This window comes from Anomaloglossus baeobatrachus, chromosome 5 (genome assembly GCF_048569485.1).
Source record: "Anomaloglossus baeobatrachus isolate aAnoBae1 chromosome 5, aAnoBae1.hap1, whole genome shotgun sequence".
In the NCBI taxonomy this organism is placed as follows: Eukaryota; Metazoa; Chordata; class Amphibia; order Anura; family Aromobatidae; genus Anomaloglossus; species Anomaloglossus baeobatrachus.
Window position 1 is genome coordinate 546,049,186 of NC_134357.1, and position 18,821 is coordinate 546,068,006.

Consider the following 18,821-nt stretch of genomic DNA (forward strand, 5'->3'; position numbering starts at 1 on the left):
CGGACCATCGCGTCAGCAGAATTATGGATTACGCCGACGCTATACCGATGATACGATTACGACGCTTTTGCGCTTGTTAATCATATCATCTAGGCTTTACACAGTACGATGTCGCCTGCGATGCCGGATGTGCGTCACTTTCAATTTGACCCCACCGACATCACACCTGCGATGTCGTAGTGTGCAAAGTACCCCTTAGGCTACTTTCACACATCAGTTTTTTGCAATCAGGCACAATCTGGTTTGTGCCTGATGCAACGGATCCGTGTCAGAGTGTGTAAAAACTGATGCGACGGATCCGTTTTTTTTTTTTAAAGCTGAGAGAGAGGGAGAGACCTCGTCATCACCGCACACGCAGGCACTCCCGCACGCATCATCCCCGCACACACCCCAACACTCCCGCACGCATCATCCCCGCACACACCCCGACACTCCCGCACGCATCATCCCCGCACACACCTCGGCACTCCCGCACTCATCATCCCCGCACACACCCCGACACCCCCGCACGCATCATCCCCGCACACACCCCGACACTCCCGCACGCATCATCCCCGCACACACCCCGACACTCCCGCACGCATCATCCCCGCACACACCCCGGCACTCCCGCACGCATCATCCCCGCACACACCCCGGCACTCCCGCACACATCATCCCCGCAAACACCTCGGCACTCCCGCACTCATCATCCCCGCACACACCCCGACACCCCCGCACACACCCCGACACTCCCGCACGCATCATCCCCGCACACACCCCGACACTCCCGCACGCATCATCCCCGCACACACCTCGGCACTCCCGCACTCATCATCCCCGCACACACCCCGACACTACCGCACGCATAATCCCCGCACACACCCCGACACTCCCGCACGCATCATCCCCGCACACACCCCGACACTCCCGCACGCATCATCCCCGCACACACCCCGACACTCCCGCACGCATCATCCCTGCACACACCCCGACACTCCCGCACGCATCATCCCCGCACACACCCCGACACTCCCGCACGCATCATCATCACCACACACCCCGACACTACCTCAGTGACGTCACCGCTGACAGCGCGACTCCCTCAGTTGCTGCGTGGAGCTGATAGAGAACGGCAGTGTTCCACGGCCGCTCATGTCAACTTCATGTAGCAGAGCTGAAAGCGTCGCGGGACCTCTGTGGATTACGTCGGACCAGGAGGGGTATTTGAGGATTTTAATAAAATGGTGAAACAAGGTGTTTTTTTGTCCTTCATTCCAAATATAGTATTTTTTTGGATGTATGTGTTTATTTACTTTCACTTACAGGTTAATCATTGGGGGTGTCTCATAGACACCTCCCATGATTAACCCCTTATTACCCCGATTGCCACCGCACCAGGGCAATTCGGGATGAGCCGGGTAGAGTCCTGGGACTGTCGCATCTAATGCATGCGGCAATTCCAGGCGGCTGCTGGTTGATATTGTTAGGCTGGGGGGCTCCCCATAACGTGGAGCTCCCCATCCTGAGAATACCAGCCTTCAGCCGTGTGACTTTACCCTGGCTGGTATCAAAATTGGGGGGACCGCACGCCATTTTTTTTTAATTATTTATTTATTTATTTTACTGCAAGATATAGACCCGCCCACTGGCGGCTGTGATTGGTTGCAGTGAGACAGCTGTCACTCAGCGTGGGGGCGTGTCTGCCTGCAACCAATCATAGGCGCCGTGGGCGGGGAAAGCAGTGAATACGAGATTGAATAATGGGCGGTCGGCATTTTCAAATCAGGAGAAGCCGCCAGCAGTGTGACAGCCGTGCAGCGCCGCGCCCGTGATCGGTGAGTGGGTGAGAGTGAATGAGTCAGTGAGTGAGTGTGAGTGTGAGAGAGAGAGGCTGGGGCCACACTTGAATTCCCATTCACTTGAATGGGTGTGAGAGAAAAGAATCTCGCATTACAGTTGCAGCATACTGCGATTGTTTTCTCGGTCCGATTAGGACTGAGAAAATAATCGCTCATGTGTGCTGACACACAGGCTAGAATTGGTCCGAGTGGAACGCGATGTTTTATAGCACTCCACTCGCACCGATTTTCTTAGGCCAGAAAATCACTTCTGGGCATGCTCAGAAGTAAAAACCGAATGCGGTACATGCTTCTGGCGTTTGATGCATGCCACCAGATTCGGCGTGCATAGACTTTCATTACGCACCATGCTTTTTTTTTTATGAGACAAAAAACGTTGCATGAAACGTTCCATGCGGCCACTGCATTCATTAATTAAGCCACATCCGGAAAAAGCCGGATAGAACGCAAGGTCATCAGGCACAATCCGGCGACAATACAAATCAATGGGGATAAAACGGATGCGGTACCGGATCCGTTTTAACCGTTTTTTTCCAGATTGTGCCTGATGGGAAAAACCTGATGTGTGAAAGTAGCCTTACCTGTCCCACGGCTCTGCAGGCTCTGCTACTGATTCAGGTCCTGCTGTGCTTCCTACTCACTCCCGGGTTGTGCGCTCTGCTGCAAAGGCTGCTGCAGCCTCTTCCTGCCTGCCGGCCACACACAGATCTGAAGTAAGTGATCTTAGGCTGCGCGTGAGGCCACACCCCCTTTCTTAAAGTGGTAGCATCCCATTATCTGGAAGTGACCTCAGAGGTCACCTGTTACCAAAAGGGTATTTAAGTTCGCCTTCCCTTACAGAAGGCGCCTGAGCAACTCTCCTAATAGTGTGTTGCTAGTCTCCAGGCCCGTGTACTATTGTTTGTATCTGTGCACCAGCTACTTGTTCCTAACCCGTTGTCTCGTCATAGTGCCACACCCGCGCTATACCTGCTGTGGACGCCACCTGTGCCATACCTGCTGTGGACGCCACCTGTGCCATACCTGCTGTGGACGTCACCTGTGCCATACCTGCTGTGGACGTCACCTGTGCCATACCTGTTGTGGACGCCACCTGTACCATACCTGCTGTGGACGTCACCTTTGCCATACCTGCTGTGGACGTCACCTGTGCCATAACTGCTGTGGACATCACCTGTGCCATACCCGTGTCCTACCTGCTGTGGACGTCACACCTGTGCTATACCTGGCCTTAAAGAGACTATTGCTACCGGTTCCTGGCTGCTATGCATTTAGGCCCTTTGGGAAGGCACCACACAGTCCCTGTATAGGGGTTCTGTGCACAATTCAGTGGGTCCACCCCTGGACGCTCACCTCCCGTCAGTGAGCGTAACAGTTTGCTCGGGCCATGGACTCCGCCGGGACCACGGCTAATCCTCTGACTGACATGCAACAGGAGCTCTCTCGCCAACAACAGACCCAAGCAAAGTTAGTGGCTTACATGATGTCTGTAGCATCTCATCTGGCATCCATACAAACCTCCGGATCCTCTGACAGCTCCCAACTTGTCGAACTACAGAGGGAAATATCCCGCCAGTATGAGGCTCAGAGAGGCATGACTGAATACATGGCGTCCGTGGATTCCCGTCTGTATGCGCTTCAGAATCCGGCCTCCTCAACTACCTCTGAATCTGTGGGATTGTTGACCTGCATGTCCCATTCCTGCCTGGCCTCTCCACCCATGTATGGAGGTGATCCCAGTTTGTGCCGTGGGTTTTTGAACCAGTGCTCCCTGCACTTCGAGCTGTCATGTCTGCAGCGAGTGACTGACCGCTCTAAGATAGCATTCATCATGTCTCATCTGACTGTTCGGGCTCTGGCTTGGATGAATCCGCTCTGGGAGAATAACGACTTGACTATGCAAGACCTGTCCGTCTTTTTAAATACCTTCCGCAAGGTGTTCGATGAGTCAGGCCGTCTCTCTTCTACTGCCTCTTCGCTCATGAGAATCCGCCAGGGGAATGTCACCGTGGGGCAGTATGCAAGCGAGTTCCGCACCCTCTCCTCCGAACTCAAGTGGAACAACGACGCTTTGGTAGCTGCCTTCTGGGAAGGATTATCTGGAAAAATCAAGGATGAACTGGCCGGCCGGGATGTACCTACCACCTTGGAAGATCTGATCTCTCTGGCTACCCGTATTGATCTCCGCTTCCAAGAGCGTGCCAGAGAAGTCACCTATGAGAGGAGAACCTCGTGTCTCGCACCCACCTTCCAGCGACCAATGTTGCCTCCTTCCACTAGGCCTACTGCTCCGCATGAGCCCATGGAGGTTGATCACGTCACAGAGTCCAGACTGCGACAGAGGAATCGGAGGGCGGCAGGAGAGGTGCTTCTACTGCGGAAGTGCCAAGCATCTGATTCTGGACTGTCCAGTAAAGCCGGGAAACTACTGAGCCTAGGGTCCGTTGGAGAGGCCACCCTAGGTCATGCCAAGTCGTCTTCTTTTCTCCATGTACCCGTATCCCTGTCCTGCGGTTCCATAAGGTTTTCAGAGCATGTGTTCTTGGATTCGGGCTCTGTCGGGAACTTTATCCAGCAGTCTGTGGCGAATCTACACCAGATTCCTGTTCGAAGTCTTCCTACTCCCATCAGGGTTTCTTTCGTGGATAGAAAACCACTTTCTGAACACATCTTGTACGTCACGGAGAGCTGTGAAATGCAAGTGGGGTTACTGCACTCCGAGACAATAGCCTTTCACGTGCTCCCTGGCATGGCTCATGCTCTGCTGCTGGGAATACCCTGGCTTCGGTCACACAAGCCAGTATTGGAGTGGGATTCAGGAGACATCCTCCAATGGGGAGCATCTTGCCACAATAAGTGCCTGATACCAGTGCATCCTCTGCACCTACCAGTCGAACCGGCCAATCTTCCCGGGTTACCCTCCGCCTATTGGTCCTACACCGATGTCTTTGACAAGAAGGAAGCTGAGACATTGACGCCACACAGACCCTACGATTGTCCCATTGACCTCCCTGGGACAAGTCCTCCTCGTGGGCGCATCTACCCTCTGTCGCAGGAAGAGACCCAAGCCATGTCCGACTATATAAAGGAGAATTTAGCGCGAGGCTTCATCCAAAAGTCCTCCTCTTCTGTCAGAGCAGGCTTCTTCTTTGTCGGGAAAAAGGACGGGGTCTACGGCCTTACATTGACTACCGCGGATTGAATAAGATCACGGTAAAGAACAAATACCCGCTACCTCTTATACCAGAACGGTTTGATCGCTTTCAAGGTGCCAAGATCTTCTCCAAGTTAGATCTCCAGGGTGCGTACAATCTGGTCTGGATTCGGTCGGGGGACGAATGGAAGACTGCGTTCAACACTCGTGATGGGCACTATGAATATCGAGTGATGCCCTTCGGGCTAAAGGGGGTGTTACACGCAGCGATATTGCTTGCGATATCGCTGGTGTAAGCACCCGTCCCCGTCGTTTGTGCGTCACGGGCAAATCGCTGCCCATGGCACACAAAATCGTTAGGAGCCGTCACACGTACTTACCTGCCAAACGACGTCGCTGTTGCCGGTGAACCACCTCCTTTCTAAGGGGGCGGTTTGCGCGGCGTCACAGTGGTGTCACTAAACAGCCGCCCAATAGAAGCGGAGGGGCGGAGATGAGCGGGACGTAATATCCCGCCCACCTCCTTCCTTCCACATTGCCGGCGGCCGCAGGTCAGCTGTAGTTCGTCGTTCCCGAGGTGTCACACGTAGCTATGTGTGCTGCCTCGGGAACGACGAACAACCTGCGTCCTCAAGAATCAACGATTTTTTGAAAAGGAACGACGTGTCAACGATGGACAATAAGGTATTTTCCATCGTTAACAGTCACTCCTTGCTGTCGCACGCAACGACGTCGCTATGCCGGATGTGCGTCACAGAATCAGTCACACCGGCGATATATCGTTAGATACATTGTTGCATGTAACGGGGCCTTTAGTAACGCTCTGGCGGTCTTCCAGGAGTTTGTGAACGATGTCTTCCGTGATCTTCTTTACACCTGTGTGGTTGTGTATTTAGAGGACATCCTTATCTTCTCTCCAGATCTGCATACCAATCGAAGACATGTCCGTCTAGTCCTGCGGAGGTTGAGAGGGAACCACCTTTATGCCAAACTTGAGAAATGCCTGTTTGAGCAGACCTCGTTGCCCTTCCTTGGCTACATAGTCTCTGATACCGGTCTGAAGATGGATCCAGATAAGTTGTCAGCAATACTGAAGTGGCCCCGTCTGGAAGGGTTGAAGGCTATCCAGCGATTCCTGGGATTCGCCAACTATCATCGGAAATTCATTCCACACTTCTCGTCTCTGGTGCGTCCCATATCTTCTCTCACTCGCAAAGGGGAGAACAAGAAGAAATGGACCCCGGAGGCTGAACAATCTTTCATGTCTCTTAAACGGGCCTTCGCTTCTGCTCCAGTAGTACACAGACCCGACACTAACAAGCAGTTTATCCTTGAGATAGATGCCTCCTCCTCCGATGCAGTCCTTACACAGAAAACTTCCGAGAGTAATGTGGGCGTCACACGGGACGATCTATCGTGCGATTGCACGAGCGATCGTACCCGCCCCCATCGTTTGTGTGTCACGGGTAATTAGTTGCCTGTGTCGTACAAAGTTGTTAACACACGCACTTACCTCCCGGGCGACGTCGCTGTGGGCGGCGAACATCCTCTTCCTGAAGGGGGAGGGACGTTCGGCATCACAGCGACGTCACACGGCAGCCAGCCAATAGAAGCGGAGGGGCGGAGATGAGCGGGACGTAAACATCCCGCCCACCCCCTTCCTTCAGCATTGCCGGCGGGACGTAGGTAAGCTGTGTTCGTCGTTCCCGGGGTGTCACACGGAGCGACGTGTGCTGCCACGGGAATGATGAACAACCTGACGGGCGATTTTTTTTTTAAAGTGAGCGACGTGTTAACGATGAACGAGAAAGTATTTCTGCTCGTTCACCGCTGTCACAAGCTACGATATATCAGACGATGCCGGATGTGCGTCACTACTAACGTGACCCCGACGACATATCGCCCGATATATCATACCGTCGATTCGGCCCAGCTGAGGATCTTGTGGGCCTCGAGATAAGCCGCTTTGCTGCGGGTGCCCCCCTGCCGATTGATATAGGCTACAGCTGTCACATCGTCCGATTGGACTCGAATCTGACGACCCGCTAGCAGAGGGCAGAACACTCTGAGCGCGAGGAAGATTGCGCGGAGTTCCAGGGTTTTTATGGGTAGGGAAGACTCCTGGGGCGTCCAACGTCCTTGAGCAGTGTGGTCCCGGTACACTGCTCCCCAGCCTAGGAGGCTGGCGTCCGTGGTCAGGACCAGCCATTTCACTGGGAGAAAGGATCTCCCCTTCGATAGGGATGAGGACCGAAGCCACCAGCGGAGTGCGTACCTGACTGAAGGCGTCAGGTGAAGATGTCTGTCCAGCGAGAAGGGGCTCTTGTCCCAGGCCGCTAGAAGGGCTAGCTGCAGTGGGCGGAGGTGCAGTTGAGCAAAGGGTACTGCTTCCATAGCCGCCACCATCCTACCGAGCACTTTCATGCTGAATCGAATGGAGCGAGACGGAGGACGTAGAAGGCAGCGTACCGCTCATTGAAGAGCGATCGCCTTGTACTGAGGGAGAAGGAAGGTTGTGGATTGTGATGGGATCGGGGATGATTTGTCCAGATTCACTAGCCACCCTAAGCGGGATAGGGTGTCCACAGTGATCTGTACGCTGGTTGAGCAGTCGCGGAAGGAGGGGGCCTTGATGAGGAGGTCGTCCAAGTAAGGGAGAACGACCACTCCCCTGGCGTGAAGGACGCTCATGGCGGCCGCCATGACTTTGGTGAAGACCCTTGGTGCGGTGGCAAGGCCGAAGGGTAGAGCTACGAATTGAAAGTGGGAGTCCTGAATTGCAAAGCGGAGGAACTTTTGGTGATCTGGGGCGATGGGTATGTGCAGGTACACGTCCTTGATGTCTATGGATGCGAGGAATTCCCCTTCGACCATGGATGCAATAATGGACCTTGGGGACTCCATTCTGAATCTCCGTACGTGCACATGCTTGTTTAGGTGTTTGAGGTCCAGGATGGGTCGAACTGACCCAACCTCTTTGTGGACCACAAAGAGGTTGGAATAAAAACCCCCGAACTTCTCGTCGTCTGGGACAGGTATTATCACTCCTGCTGTTAGAACCGACTTGGGGGTCGGGTCCGAAATTCTATGTGGTAACCGGAAGACACAAGGTCTCGCACCCATTTGTCGTCTGAGGCGGCAGCCCATATGTGTTAGAAGAGCCGCAGTCGACCTCCTACAATGAGTGTGTCTTCCGGGGTGCCGAAGGAGTCATGAGGGGGGAAAACGTCGTGGCCGAGTCTCCCTAGTCCTGGACTGCTTCGGTCTAGGCTGCCATGATGAAGTAGGTTTCGGGAAGAGCTGAGAAGGTCGGTCCCTGCGTAGTCCGCGGCTGGTGGCGTGGACAGCACGGGGTGTCGACCAACCAAATGAGTTCCGAAAGGAGCGGAACGAGGACTGTGGACGTCTGGTGAAGGACGTCCTGGACTTCAGCTGGGGGAGGGAGGTACTCTTTCCTCCCGTGGCATCAGAAATGAGCTTGTCCAGACGTTCGCCAAACAATCGGTCTGGAAAAAAGGGGAGGCCCGTGAGAGACTTCTTGGAGGCAGAGTCCGCTCGCCATTGTCGGAGCCAGAGAACTCTACGGATGGCTATGGTATTTGAGGCGGCAAATGCTGCGCAGGTAGCAGCGTCCATGGAGGCCTGCATGAGGTACTCCGCCGCAGTGGCAATTTGAGCTGTTACCTCTGTGAAGGTATGAGTGAACTGGGATTCCTCAAGCGAAGTGTTAAGGGATTCTGCCCAGACCGAGATCGCCTTTGCGACCCACACAGAGGCAAAGGAGGGCGAGAGGGAGGAACCCGCAGCCTCAAAAGCAGAGCGGGCGAGGTGCTCCACCTGTCTGTCTGTCGGGTCCTTGATGGAGGAACCCTCGGGTAAAGACAGGAGCGTCTTTGTGGTAAGGCGGGAGACCGGGGGGTCGACCGAGGGCGGATCGGCCCAGCCCTTAGGGGCAGGTGAGGCAAAAGGGTATTGGGACTCCATGAGTTTTCGATTACCGAAGCGCCTGTCAGGCTTCTCCCTTTGCTTTGTGAGTATATCTTGAAACTTAGGGTGATCAGCGAAAACCTTTTGGGGTTTCCTTGCCCTCTTAAAGGAGACCACATGGTCAGTGGTAGTGGATGGGGGAATCCTCCACATGCAGAGTTAGGTTGATTACTGCTATAAGGGAGTCTATTGCAGTTTGATCATCTGGGGAGGCTGAAACCAAGGACTCCTCCTGGTACAAACAGCATTCTCCCTCCTCCAGCTCTTCAGAAGCCGTGGAGCATGTAGGAGAGCCCGCTGGAGACACCCGGCCGTGTGCGCTTTTCCTGATCCTTGCAACCGGTGAAGCATGTGCCCGGATTACCTCAGAAGGATCCTCAATAGGGGTATCCTCAGGCTGCGTTCCGTCCAGGGACCCAGAAGGGTGTGGAGGACAACATTGAATAGCCAGCACCAGGTTCTGTGACAGTTTTTCCATGAATTGGGACAGAAACTGTGCCCATTCCGGTGGGCTGGGAGCCCTAGGCTCTGGGCTGACGGTTGCGGTGGCGGTGGTGGCAGGGGGGTCTTGGAGGGCTATAGGGGCACAGGACTCACAGAAAGAAGAGGTGTGTTTACGTGGTAGCTCAACATGGCAGGCAGTGCAGGCTGAATAATAGACTATGTGAACCTTAGCCCTCTTAGTGCCTTTTGAATTCTGCATGTTCCTGATAGGAGTATGCTAGGAGGGGGAGCAATGTTCAGCAGAGCTACAGTGAGCAGCACCTTACCAGAATCAGCCGATGGCTGGAGATCTTCCCATGCTTTCCTGGGGGGGCGGGGCTTATCGCGGCCGAGTGTGCCCCCCGTTCCCCGCTGTGGTAGTAAAAAACGGCGGGAAAGGAGCTTCTGATAGTTTTCCTCCCTCTCCCTTTAGTCAGCACACAGCGTGTCACTGGTGGTTATCAGCTGGCTTTTCTGCTAGATCAAATAAACAGAGCAGATCATAAACAGCGTGAATCCCTGAGCTCTGTGATTCTCTAGCCACCCCCTCCCCCCTGCCACCGGGAAATTATCTGTGCAGCAATTTGCAAACAGGAGGGACTTCCCCCCTCCTCCAGCCAGCAAGCCAGGGAAAAGTTAACACTGTGTGTTCAGGATTCCTGGGGCTCTCTTCCTTGCATTAGCCAGGGACTTTCTCATAATAAATACTGTATATTCTGCCCTGGGAGCCTTTCCTGCACAGTCTTTTCTCCCTTTGTCTGGGAAACCAGTCAGGGGGGATCTCACCTTAAACACTGCTTCAATCCAGGCAGTGACAATAGCAGAGTCAGCTTGCTGTATCCGGTCACAACGGTGCCATAGTCAACTCAGAGCCTGCAAAGAGGGGCTGAGGAATTGATGCCATATTGAACTCAAAGCCTGCAGAGAGGGGCTGAGGAATTGTGCCTCTGCCCTGGGCTTTGGAAAATCGGTGTCTATGGAACCCGTCGTCCAGTCCAGGATCCAGCGTCACGGGAGGGGGTACGTGTAGGCAACACTTCACGTTCCCGCCCGTTGATGGTAGTGGGAGATCGGTCCCAAAAGGAAACCGTCGCCCTCAAAAAATAACAAACCTTGAAAGGAAGTGCCTCTTACAGACACTAAGCTAAAACTGAGACTGGCTGGCCCAGCCAGGGGGTGTATACTGCAGAGGAGGAGCTATGCTTTTGCATCTACTTAGTGTCTTCCTATGGATAGGCAGCATAACATCCATGGTCCATGGTCCTGTGTCCCCCAATGAGGAGTCAGAGAAAAAAAATAATTTCTATACTCACCTTCTCCAGTACTGCGGTCTTTACCGCTGCTGGCATTTGCTTCCAACCCTCACTCATTATGCTCATCGCATATTCACTCCACTGCGGGCCAGAAGCAGCAGCAGCGGGGAGTCGTCGGGGCTAGAGACCGTAGATCAGCACCACAGACAGCAATGCCAGGGACAGGTGAGCAGAAAGTTCCTGTTCTCCGTGTGTTATCACGGATAACATAAACACGGCACACGGACGGCAATACGCACCTTTGACACGACCGTGAAAAAACGCACGTGATTTTCACGGACGTGTGAAAGAGGCCTATAATAGTTTGGATTGTGGCCAAGCTACAACCATGATTAAAAGCCGAAATACATCAGTTTCCTTTTTTAACGTGCCATATTTTTTCCAGATGTCTTTGTCTGATTGTGTTTTTACATTTTGGATACATTAAAGAACGCTTCTCTACGTCTGTTACGAGCCTCAATTATATTGGCGGATTCCTTCCTTCTCCTGCAATTAGACATGCAGCCCAAACAGGGGCTGCTTCGTGCTTACTAAGGAGCAAATCCACAACAGTGAATATTGAGCTGACCTGTTTCTCTAATTTACCTTAAAAAAAGGGTATACGGTTCATGGTTTTCTATTTTTATTGTCTTCCTTTTCCTCCACCATATCGAGTCATCATGCTTCACTTGCCCATAAATTTTAGAGCTGCCAACCTTAGAATTTTTACAGGGCCAGCAGCCGGTCCGTTTTTATAAAATTTTTAGAGGTCCAGCATCTGGCCCATTCTCATAATTTTTAGAGGTCCAGCAGCCATTTCATTCTCATATTTTTTACAGGCCCAGCAGCTGGCCCTCACTCGTAATTTTGACAGGACCAGCAACCAGCACTCACTCAATTTTTAGGGTACCAGCAGTCAGCCCCTTCTCATAATTTTACAGTTATATGGAGTTCAGGTAAATCTGAGGCTCACAGGGCGCAGTCACTGCTCCCTCCCTGGTTAAGTTCATTTTGTGGATTTTTAGTGCCACCAGGGGCATAAAAACTAATGGAAGTGTGCCGCCCCTGCGGCGGTCAAACCGCTTGCATACGGGGATTGCTGTGGATCGAGGGTCACCGGACCAGGGGGCTCGCAGCCACTTCAAATGCAAAGGGGGTATTTACTGGGGGTAAGAGTTCGTGACGCCACCCGTGGTTCGCGGTAATGGGAGTACTGCTGCTGCCGATGGGAGTACCCGGGGGAGATGGAGTGGGGCAGCCAGATGACGTTCTCTCCACGGGTAGGGGAGGCCCCGGGACTCTGGATGATGGAGGTGGTGTAGTGGAGCGTGGTACAGATTGGAAGCCAGGGAGGACAGCATACTCACTCAGGCAGTGTTGGTAGTGATGCGACCACAAAGCAGACTCTGACACAAAATGTAAACCAAGTCTCTGGATGCCGCTGCCCCTTCAGGGGAGCCTGTTTGGGAGTTCGCTCCCTTTGGTGCTGCTGATGATCTGTACCTTGCCTACATGCACTGTATTTGTGTTCGTTGTGACCCCTATGCTTGAAGCTGTCGGGGTCCCGCTCCCCACTGTTAAGAAGTGAGGCTGTGCTCTCGATGGCTGACACTTGTGATTTCAGTGGGCTCCATAAGCTGGGAAGCCCTATCCCCCTCTATGTGTTAATGCCTTCGATCTCTGAGCTCTTGGGGAAAGTCCATAAAGAAATTATCCTCTACAGGTTAATTATCATGAAGCTACTCCCTAATCTAGGGTCCAGTAACCCGCCGTGCACGGTCCGGTCCGGTTACTAGGTACTCCGGTACCCGCCGTTCCCCAACACTAAGCCTGGCACCTTTCTCCAGTACCCTGCAACCGGGTCTCCGACTCCTTCGGTCCCAGCCACCATCCGCGACCTAGCCAAAAGTCCCCAGGGAGATCCAACTCCCAGCTTCTCACTCTTTGGGAGCTACTACTGCACTGACTCAGCTTTGCTCTCCACTTCCTCTCACTGACTTCCCCCCTCCCACCAGTCTGACTGACGCCTAGGCGAGTGGCCCTGTTCCAGCTAGACCACCACTGGTGTGCCTGACAGGGTGTGGTGTGAGGTGTGACTAGGATTTGCATGCTGATGGAGCAATACGAAAAGTTAGGATTCCAGAACCATGGGGGTTGTTAAGTCCTGCACCAGAAGTGAAAGGGGGTGCAGTACCCTGTGACACCCTGACGATTTCAGGGGTGTCACAGAAGCATCCACCTGTCAAATGAAAATGCTAACAGGATGACTGTTGTGATAATGAACAAGGTCTTGATTGGCACTGACTTCTCAATCCTAGCAGCAGAACATATACCCTTCCCACCCAAAAAAAAGGTATACGGTTCATGTTTTATTTCTCTTGTCTCCTCTTCCTCCAACATATCCAGAGTCATCATGTGGCACGCGCTCAATTTTTCAACAGTCAGCTGCCAACCCTTACCTATAATTTTTACAGGGCCAGCAGCTGGCCTATACTCATAATTTTTAGAGGGCTAGCAGCCAGCCCATTTTCATAATTATTAGCGGGTCAGCAGCTGGCCCGTTCTCAGAATTTTAAGAGGGTCAGCAGCCGGCCATTTTTATTTGTTCTCTAGCTTCCTGTCATGAACAGCCGGGGGAGTCAATGAGATATCACTCTGCTGCCACCAATTTGTCACGAACAGCCGGGGGAGTCACTCAGATATCCCGCAGCTGTTCACTGATTTGTCAAGAACACGACTACTCTCTAGCGCCCCCTTAGCGTCAGGTCAATTTCGGAACTGCCGGATAATAAGTAAAGGAGGCTGCTGAGCTACTAATGCCAAATATTGGAGGTCTCACAGCAAAGGTAGATGTATATATCACCGATTCCCGCTAATGGAATATTATTTTTATATATATATATATATATACACACATACATACATACATACACCTCTGTAATGATAGCACCCCAATAATTCTACACAACAATAATTCCGCTGCCACCACCGAAACTTAGTACAGGAAGTTTGGACACCCGTTACAGATAGCATAAGGCCCTTCGGTTTGTGGATTCATAAATATAGAGCATGAGGAAAGAAACTATTACATTTTATATATTTAATTCAAAATAAAAGGCAGTGTTTATAAAAATATACAAGAATTTACAAAATGGAATAATACACATACTAGCAGTATGCAGTTACATAAAATAAAAGGGAAAAAATTGAAAGATTACTACACCTGGTCACAGATTATGGCTCAGATATAGGGGGAGAGGCAGCCCCTTGGAACTGGACAATCCTATACACAGAATGCATATCCTCTGGCATTGACAGTGTGTACTAAGACACTGGCTTTTATTAACCTCTGTCTCACCCGCAGCCCCCACCTCTGCTGACATCATGTAAGGGAGGGGGTTTTCCCCTCTTCCAAAATTATGGAATCCTCATGGTCCTTATATATCCATGTGGGAGCATCCCACGCGGACGATATTACCGTCCTATGTTATTTTAGGATTTTAGCGGAAGGTGGATACCACACAAGGGAGATCTGGCATGTTCTGGGGGGCAGATATTCATTTGTGGCTCTTCCGTACGTCCTACGATTAAGCAGAAACATGTGCGTTATGGAGTTTCGAGATTAGCGGTATGCCCGCCACATCTGGGGGCCATATGTATCTCGCAATATTAATACTTCGCCAACAGAGACAATACGGCTGCCCTAGCCTTTTGATCAGCAAAGCTATATTCCTGCAGGAAACTTGTACTCCGCCCCTGTGTATACAGATTGTAGTCGGAGCGTCTCTGGCTATGCAGGGGGTCTTTGAAGAGCTGGGGGGAGGTGTTGGAAGATAATTGAAAGGTACCTGTTACATCTCCTGACAAGGAAATAGTTTCCTGGCTGTTAATTTGATAGGGCTCTGGAGGGAGGGGCGGGGGAAATCACCCCTGATCCAGAGACCATGAAAACATATCTGCTTATTATATTTTCATGACGATTCCATTTTTCCCAGTGTGTCGTACCTGCCTTACACCAGCACGTGTCCCATAACATCACCCATGCTCACACCAGTGCAGCTAATGGAATGGTCCACTTAACCACCGACACGTAGACAAGTGCTTGTTACCATGGATGCTACATTTGCCTGACAGCACACTGGGTGTACCTTGTGGAGGCCGAGATAGACCTTTGGGATGGCACTCTCACGGGTAACAGTCATGTGGTGTCCACCAATTGAAGGTCACAGCGTTTGGCTGCACAAACTGCTCCCTGACCTATCATTCCTGCTGATGTATTAAGTATCCCATGTATCTCCTCTGCTTTGTCCTCTTCCCTTTCCCTTTAGGACCCTATGGAGTTCCTCACCTTGTCAGTTGCTTTTTATCAGCGCCTGACTTGGTGTCTATATATACCCTCATTTCCTCATACTCGTCTCGCATTCATCTGGTGTAACCTGGGTGTTTTTTTGCAGTTCCTTTTCTTGAGGCATCTGGAGATAAGTTGTTGTTTCTTTCCCTTCTTTGTTATCCCTGTAAGTCATTTAGCGCTCAGTGTAGTTAACGAAGAGCTCATCCAAATCTGCTCCCTACCTAGCTACAAAATACAGGGTCAGCCTAAGGTCAGGAATCCTGCTCAGCACATGGGTGCAGAATCTATCTAGTTCGGTGAGGGAACCCAGGTCCCAGCCGTAGATTTGGCCAGGGGTCACCATTTTCCCATTCCTTAACCACAGGGTTTCCTTCCTTTTCCTTTCACCATATGCTGAGTACTTCCCTGTACCCAGCGTAACATTAACACCAGCCGTACAAAAAAAAAAGAACTGACACGTTATTTTGGGGATGTTGTGGGGTTTTGTTCTTTTTGGGTTTTGTTTGTTTTCCCACGGATCGGATCTCTTGTCTCTCTGAGCTGCTTCAGGGTCTTTCCCTGAAGGTGGCAGTCCTTCAATCTGTGGTTCAGCAGCAACAGCGATCGCAGACTTCCGATGTTGGAGATTCTGTGGATAGGCATGCCCACCCAAGATTGCTCTCCAAGACAGGTTTGTAGAGCGTAGACACACATTTTTGGTGCTTAAAGAGGCCTATAAATTGTACTTTAGGCTTCGGCCTTACTCGTCCGGGGATGAGGAGCAGCGGGTGGTGGTTGTGATCTCACTGTTCTAAAGGGGTCCGCGATCCTGGCCTCTCTCTTTGACACATGGCTCTGGTCGCCTCCGGCCAGTGGATTTTTTGAGACCTTGGGTCTCATTTATGATGATCCTGACCGAGTCTCTTTGGCGCAGTCCAGGCTGCGTCGCCTGCAGCAGGGGAGTCAGTCGACGGACACTTATTGCTCAAAATTTGATAGGTGGCAAACAAAACTAAGTGGAAAGACCCGGCGCTTAGAAGCCAGTTTTGCAAGAGACTTTCACAAAGGTGAAAGGATGCTCTGGTGATTTAAGAAACCCCTGAGACCTTGGGGGCTGCCATGTCCTTGGCTATACGTAAGTATAGACGCCTCCGCTATTGAATGGTTAGACTACCTTCCCTGGAGATCCAACCTCAGGGCAGCACTGACAGCAGAGGCGGCATTAGAGAGTAGGACTGAGAAAATGTTTATATTTGTGGACAGTGGAGCAGGAGTCAGCATGGTAGATGCTCTGTTTTTAAAAACTCATGGGTTTACCTGCAGTATGTTGGATAACCCTATCTTCATCTATGCCACTGACTCAGCGCCACTTGCTCAGGGATGTCGGACATAGATTGTACATGATAGAGTTAGGATAATAATTTCCTGTTATGTCCTGGAAGATCTTCCCACTCCTATTGCACTGGGTCTACCATGGGTAGTGAAGCATAATCCTGTAGTGGATTGGCAATCCAGGGAAATTGTGGAGTGGGGAGATTACTGTATTGATAAATTGCCTGAACACGTCTCTCTGCGGTCTCTACGGTGAACTTACCAGCATTTTTGTCAGGTTTGTTTTTTTAAACACAAATTTTATTGCAGTTTTAAGAATCATTACAATATGTCTAACATTTGAACAAGAATAAATTCACCTTACCAATTTACCCACCCTTGTCTTAACCCACCCTCTTTTATTCCCACTTTATCCCCCCCAACATTTTTAATACACAGAACACCAGGTATAAGTCGCGAAAGAACATACAGCTCCTCTATATTCTGATTCCCGTTTGAAGCCTTATTTCTCTGAAACCCTCTTCTCGCCCTACTGTCGTGTCTCTACTGCATGTGTATTTTCAGCTTTCCCAATGTGCCTTGCAAATCTCCCAGTATTTTGTCAGGTTTTGAAAATGTTTTTTTTTTTTTAGAGAGGTGGTGTCCATTAATCTGCTTCCTGGGGCAAAACTACCCCAAACCAGACTGTATAATCTTTCTGTTCTGTCAATGATCGGGAATGACAACGTCTCAGCATTCTTCTCCATCACAGAAAGCTGCATCCAAACTATAAGAGGCACTCACTTATTAGCAAGATTTTTTTCTTCTTAAAAGTGTTACTTATAGTACAAAAAAACACAATTAATTCTAAAGTAATTTCCCTTTCTAATTCAGTTATATGACAGACTCATATGTTTTTCATACAATTTGTCAATAAAATATATGTCTCCTAGTATGAGTTATATTTAATGGTCAACAAATATGATTTCCAATCATTCAGATTTCAAAATCTAGGTATGAGTATGGCTTTTTCCCTGTGTGAATTCTCTGGTGTATCACAAGATCCGATTTCTGGTTAAAATATTTCCCACACTCTGAACAGTAAAAAAACTTCTTACCTGCGTGACTGCTGTGATGTGTAATAAGTTGAAATTGCTCTACAAAACATTTTCCACATTCTGAACACGAAAAAGGCTTCTCCACTGTGTGAGTTTCCAGATGTCTAAGAAGACTTGATTTCTGAGCAAAATATTTCCCACATTCAGAACATAAAAAAGACTTTTCCACTGTATGTGTTCTCTGATGTCTAAGAAGATTTGATTTACATGCAAAACATTTCCCACATTTTGAACATGAATATGGCTTCTCCCCTGTGTGACTTCTCTGATGTATAATAAAAAATGATTTAACTGTAAACCGTTTCCCACATAATGAACATGAAAACGGCTTCTCCCCTGTGTGATTTCTCATGTGTGCAACAAGATGTGATTTATCTACATAACATTTGCCACATTCTGAACAGGAATATGGCTGTTCACCTGTGTGAGTTCTTCGGTGTCTAACAAGCATTTCTTTATGTACAAAACATTTACCACATTCTGAACATGAGAAAGGCTTTTCCCCTGTGTGAGTTCTCAGATGTATAAGAAGAAGTGATTTACGTGAAAAACATTTTCCACATTCTGAACATAAAAAAGGTTTCTCCCCTGTGTGAATTCTGTAATGTCCAACAAGATTGGCTTTACGTACAAAATATTTCCCACATTCCGTACATGAAAAATGCTTCTCCCTTGTATGAGTTCTCTGGTGTTGAACTAGATATAATTTCTGTAAAAAACATTTCCCACATTCTGCACACGAAAAAGGCTTCTCCCCTGTGTGAATTCTGTGATGTCTAACAAGATTGGCTTTACGTACAAAATATTTCCCACATTCCGTACATGAAAAATACTTCTCCCCTGTATGAGTTCTCTGGTGTTGAACTAGATCTAATTTCTGTAAAAAACATTTCCCACATTCTGCACACGAAAAAGGCTTCTCCCCGGTGTGTCCTCTTTTATGTAAAACAAGACTTGATTTAGATACAAAACATTTCCCACATTCTGAACATGAACAGGACTTCTCTCCAGTATGATTTGGCTTCTTTGCTGTAAGAGAAGTTAGTTTTTTAAAGCCTCTTTTATGACTTTTATTGTTCTTAGTAGTCTGTAATGATTTAGAAGACAGAACCTGTCTCATAGGATCAGATGATACATCATTGCCGTGAAGAGATGATGGGATATCTGGAATTGTGGCATTTACTTCAATAGTATCCTTTGTGATCTCAAGGTCATGTGATTTATAAAGTGAAGATGTCAGTTGTCCCTCTGATCTCCTGGTACAGTCATCTGCCGAGAATAAATCCAATTATTTTTTAACAATTT

At 50.0% G+C, this 18,821-nt stretch overlaps 1 protein-coding gene across 1 annotated transcript in view; it reads right to left on the reverse strand.

The window, feature by feature from the left end:
- Positions 1 to 16,811: 16,811 nt before the first annotated feature.
- The window catches only part of LOC142312234 (uncharacterized), a 68,375-nt gene continuing 66,365 nt past the window's right edge, over positions 16,812 to 18,821 (reverse strand). Inside the window, exon 9 of the mRNA XM_075351148.1 lies at positions 16,812 to 18,785. Coding sequence (XP_075207263.1) covers positions 17,395 to 18,785 — 1,391 coding nt within the window. The 3' untranslated portion in view covers positions 16,812 to 17,394. The remainder of the gene's footprint in view (positions 18,786 to 18,821) is intronic.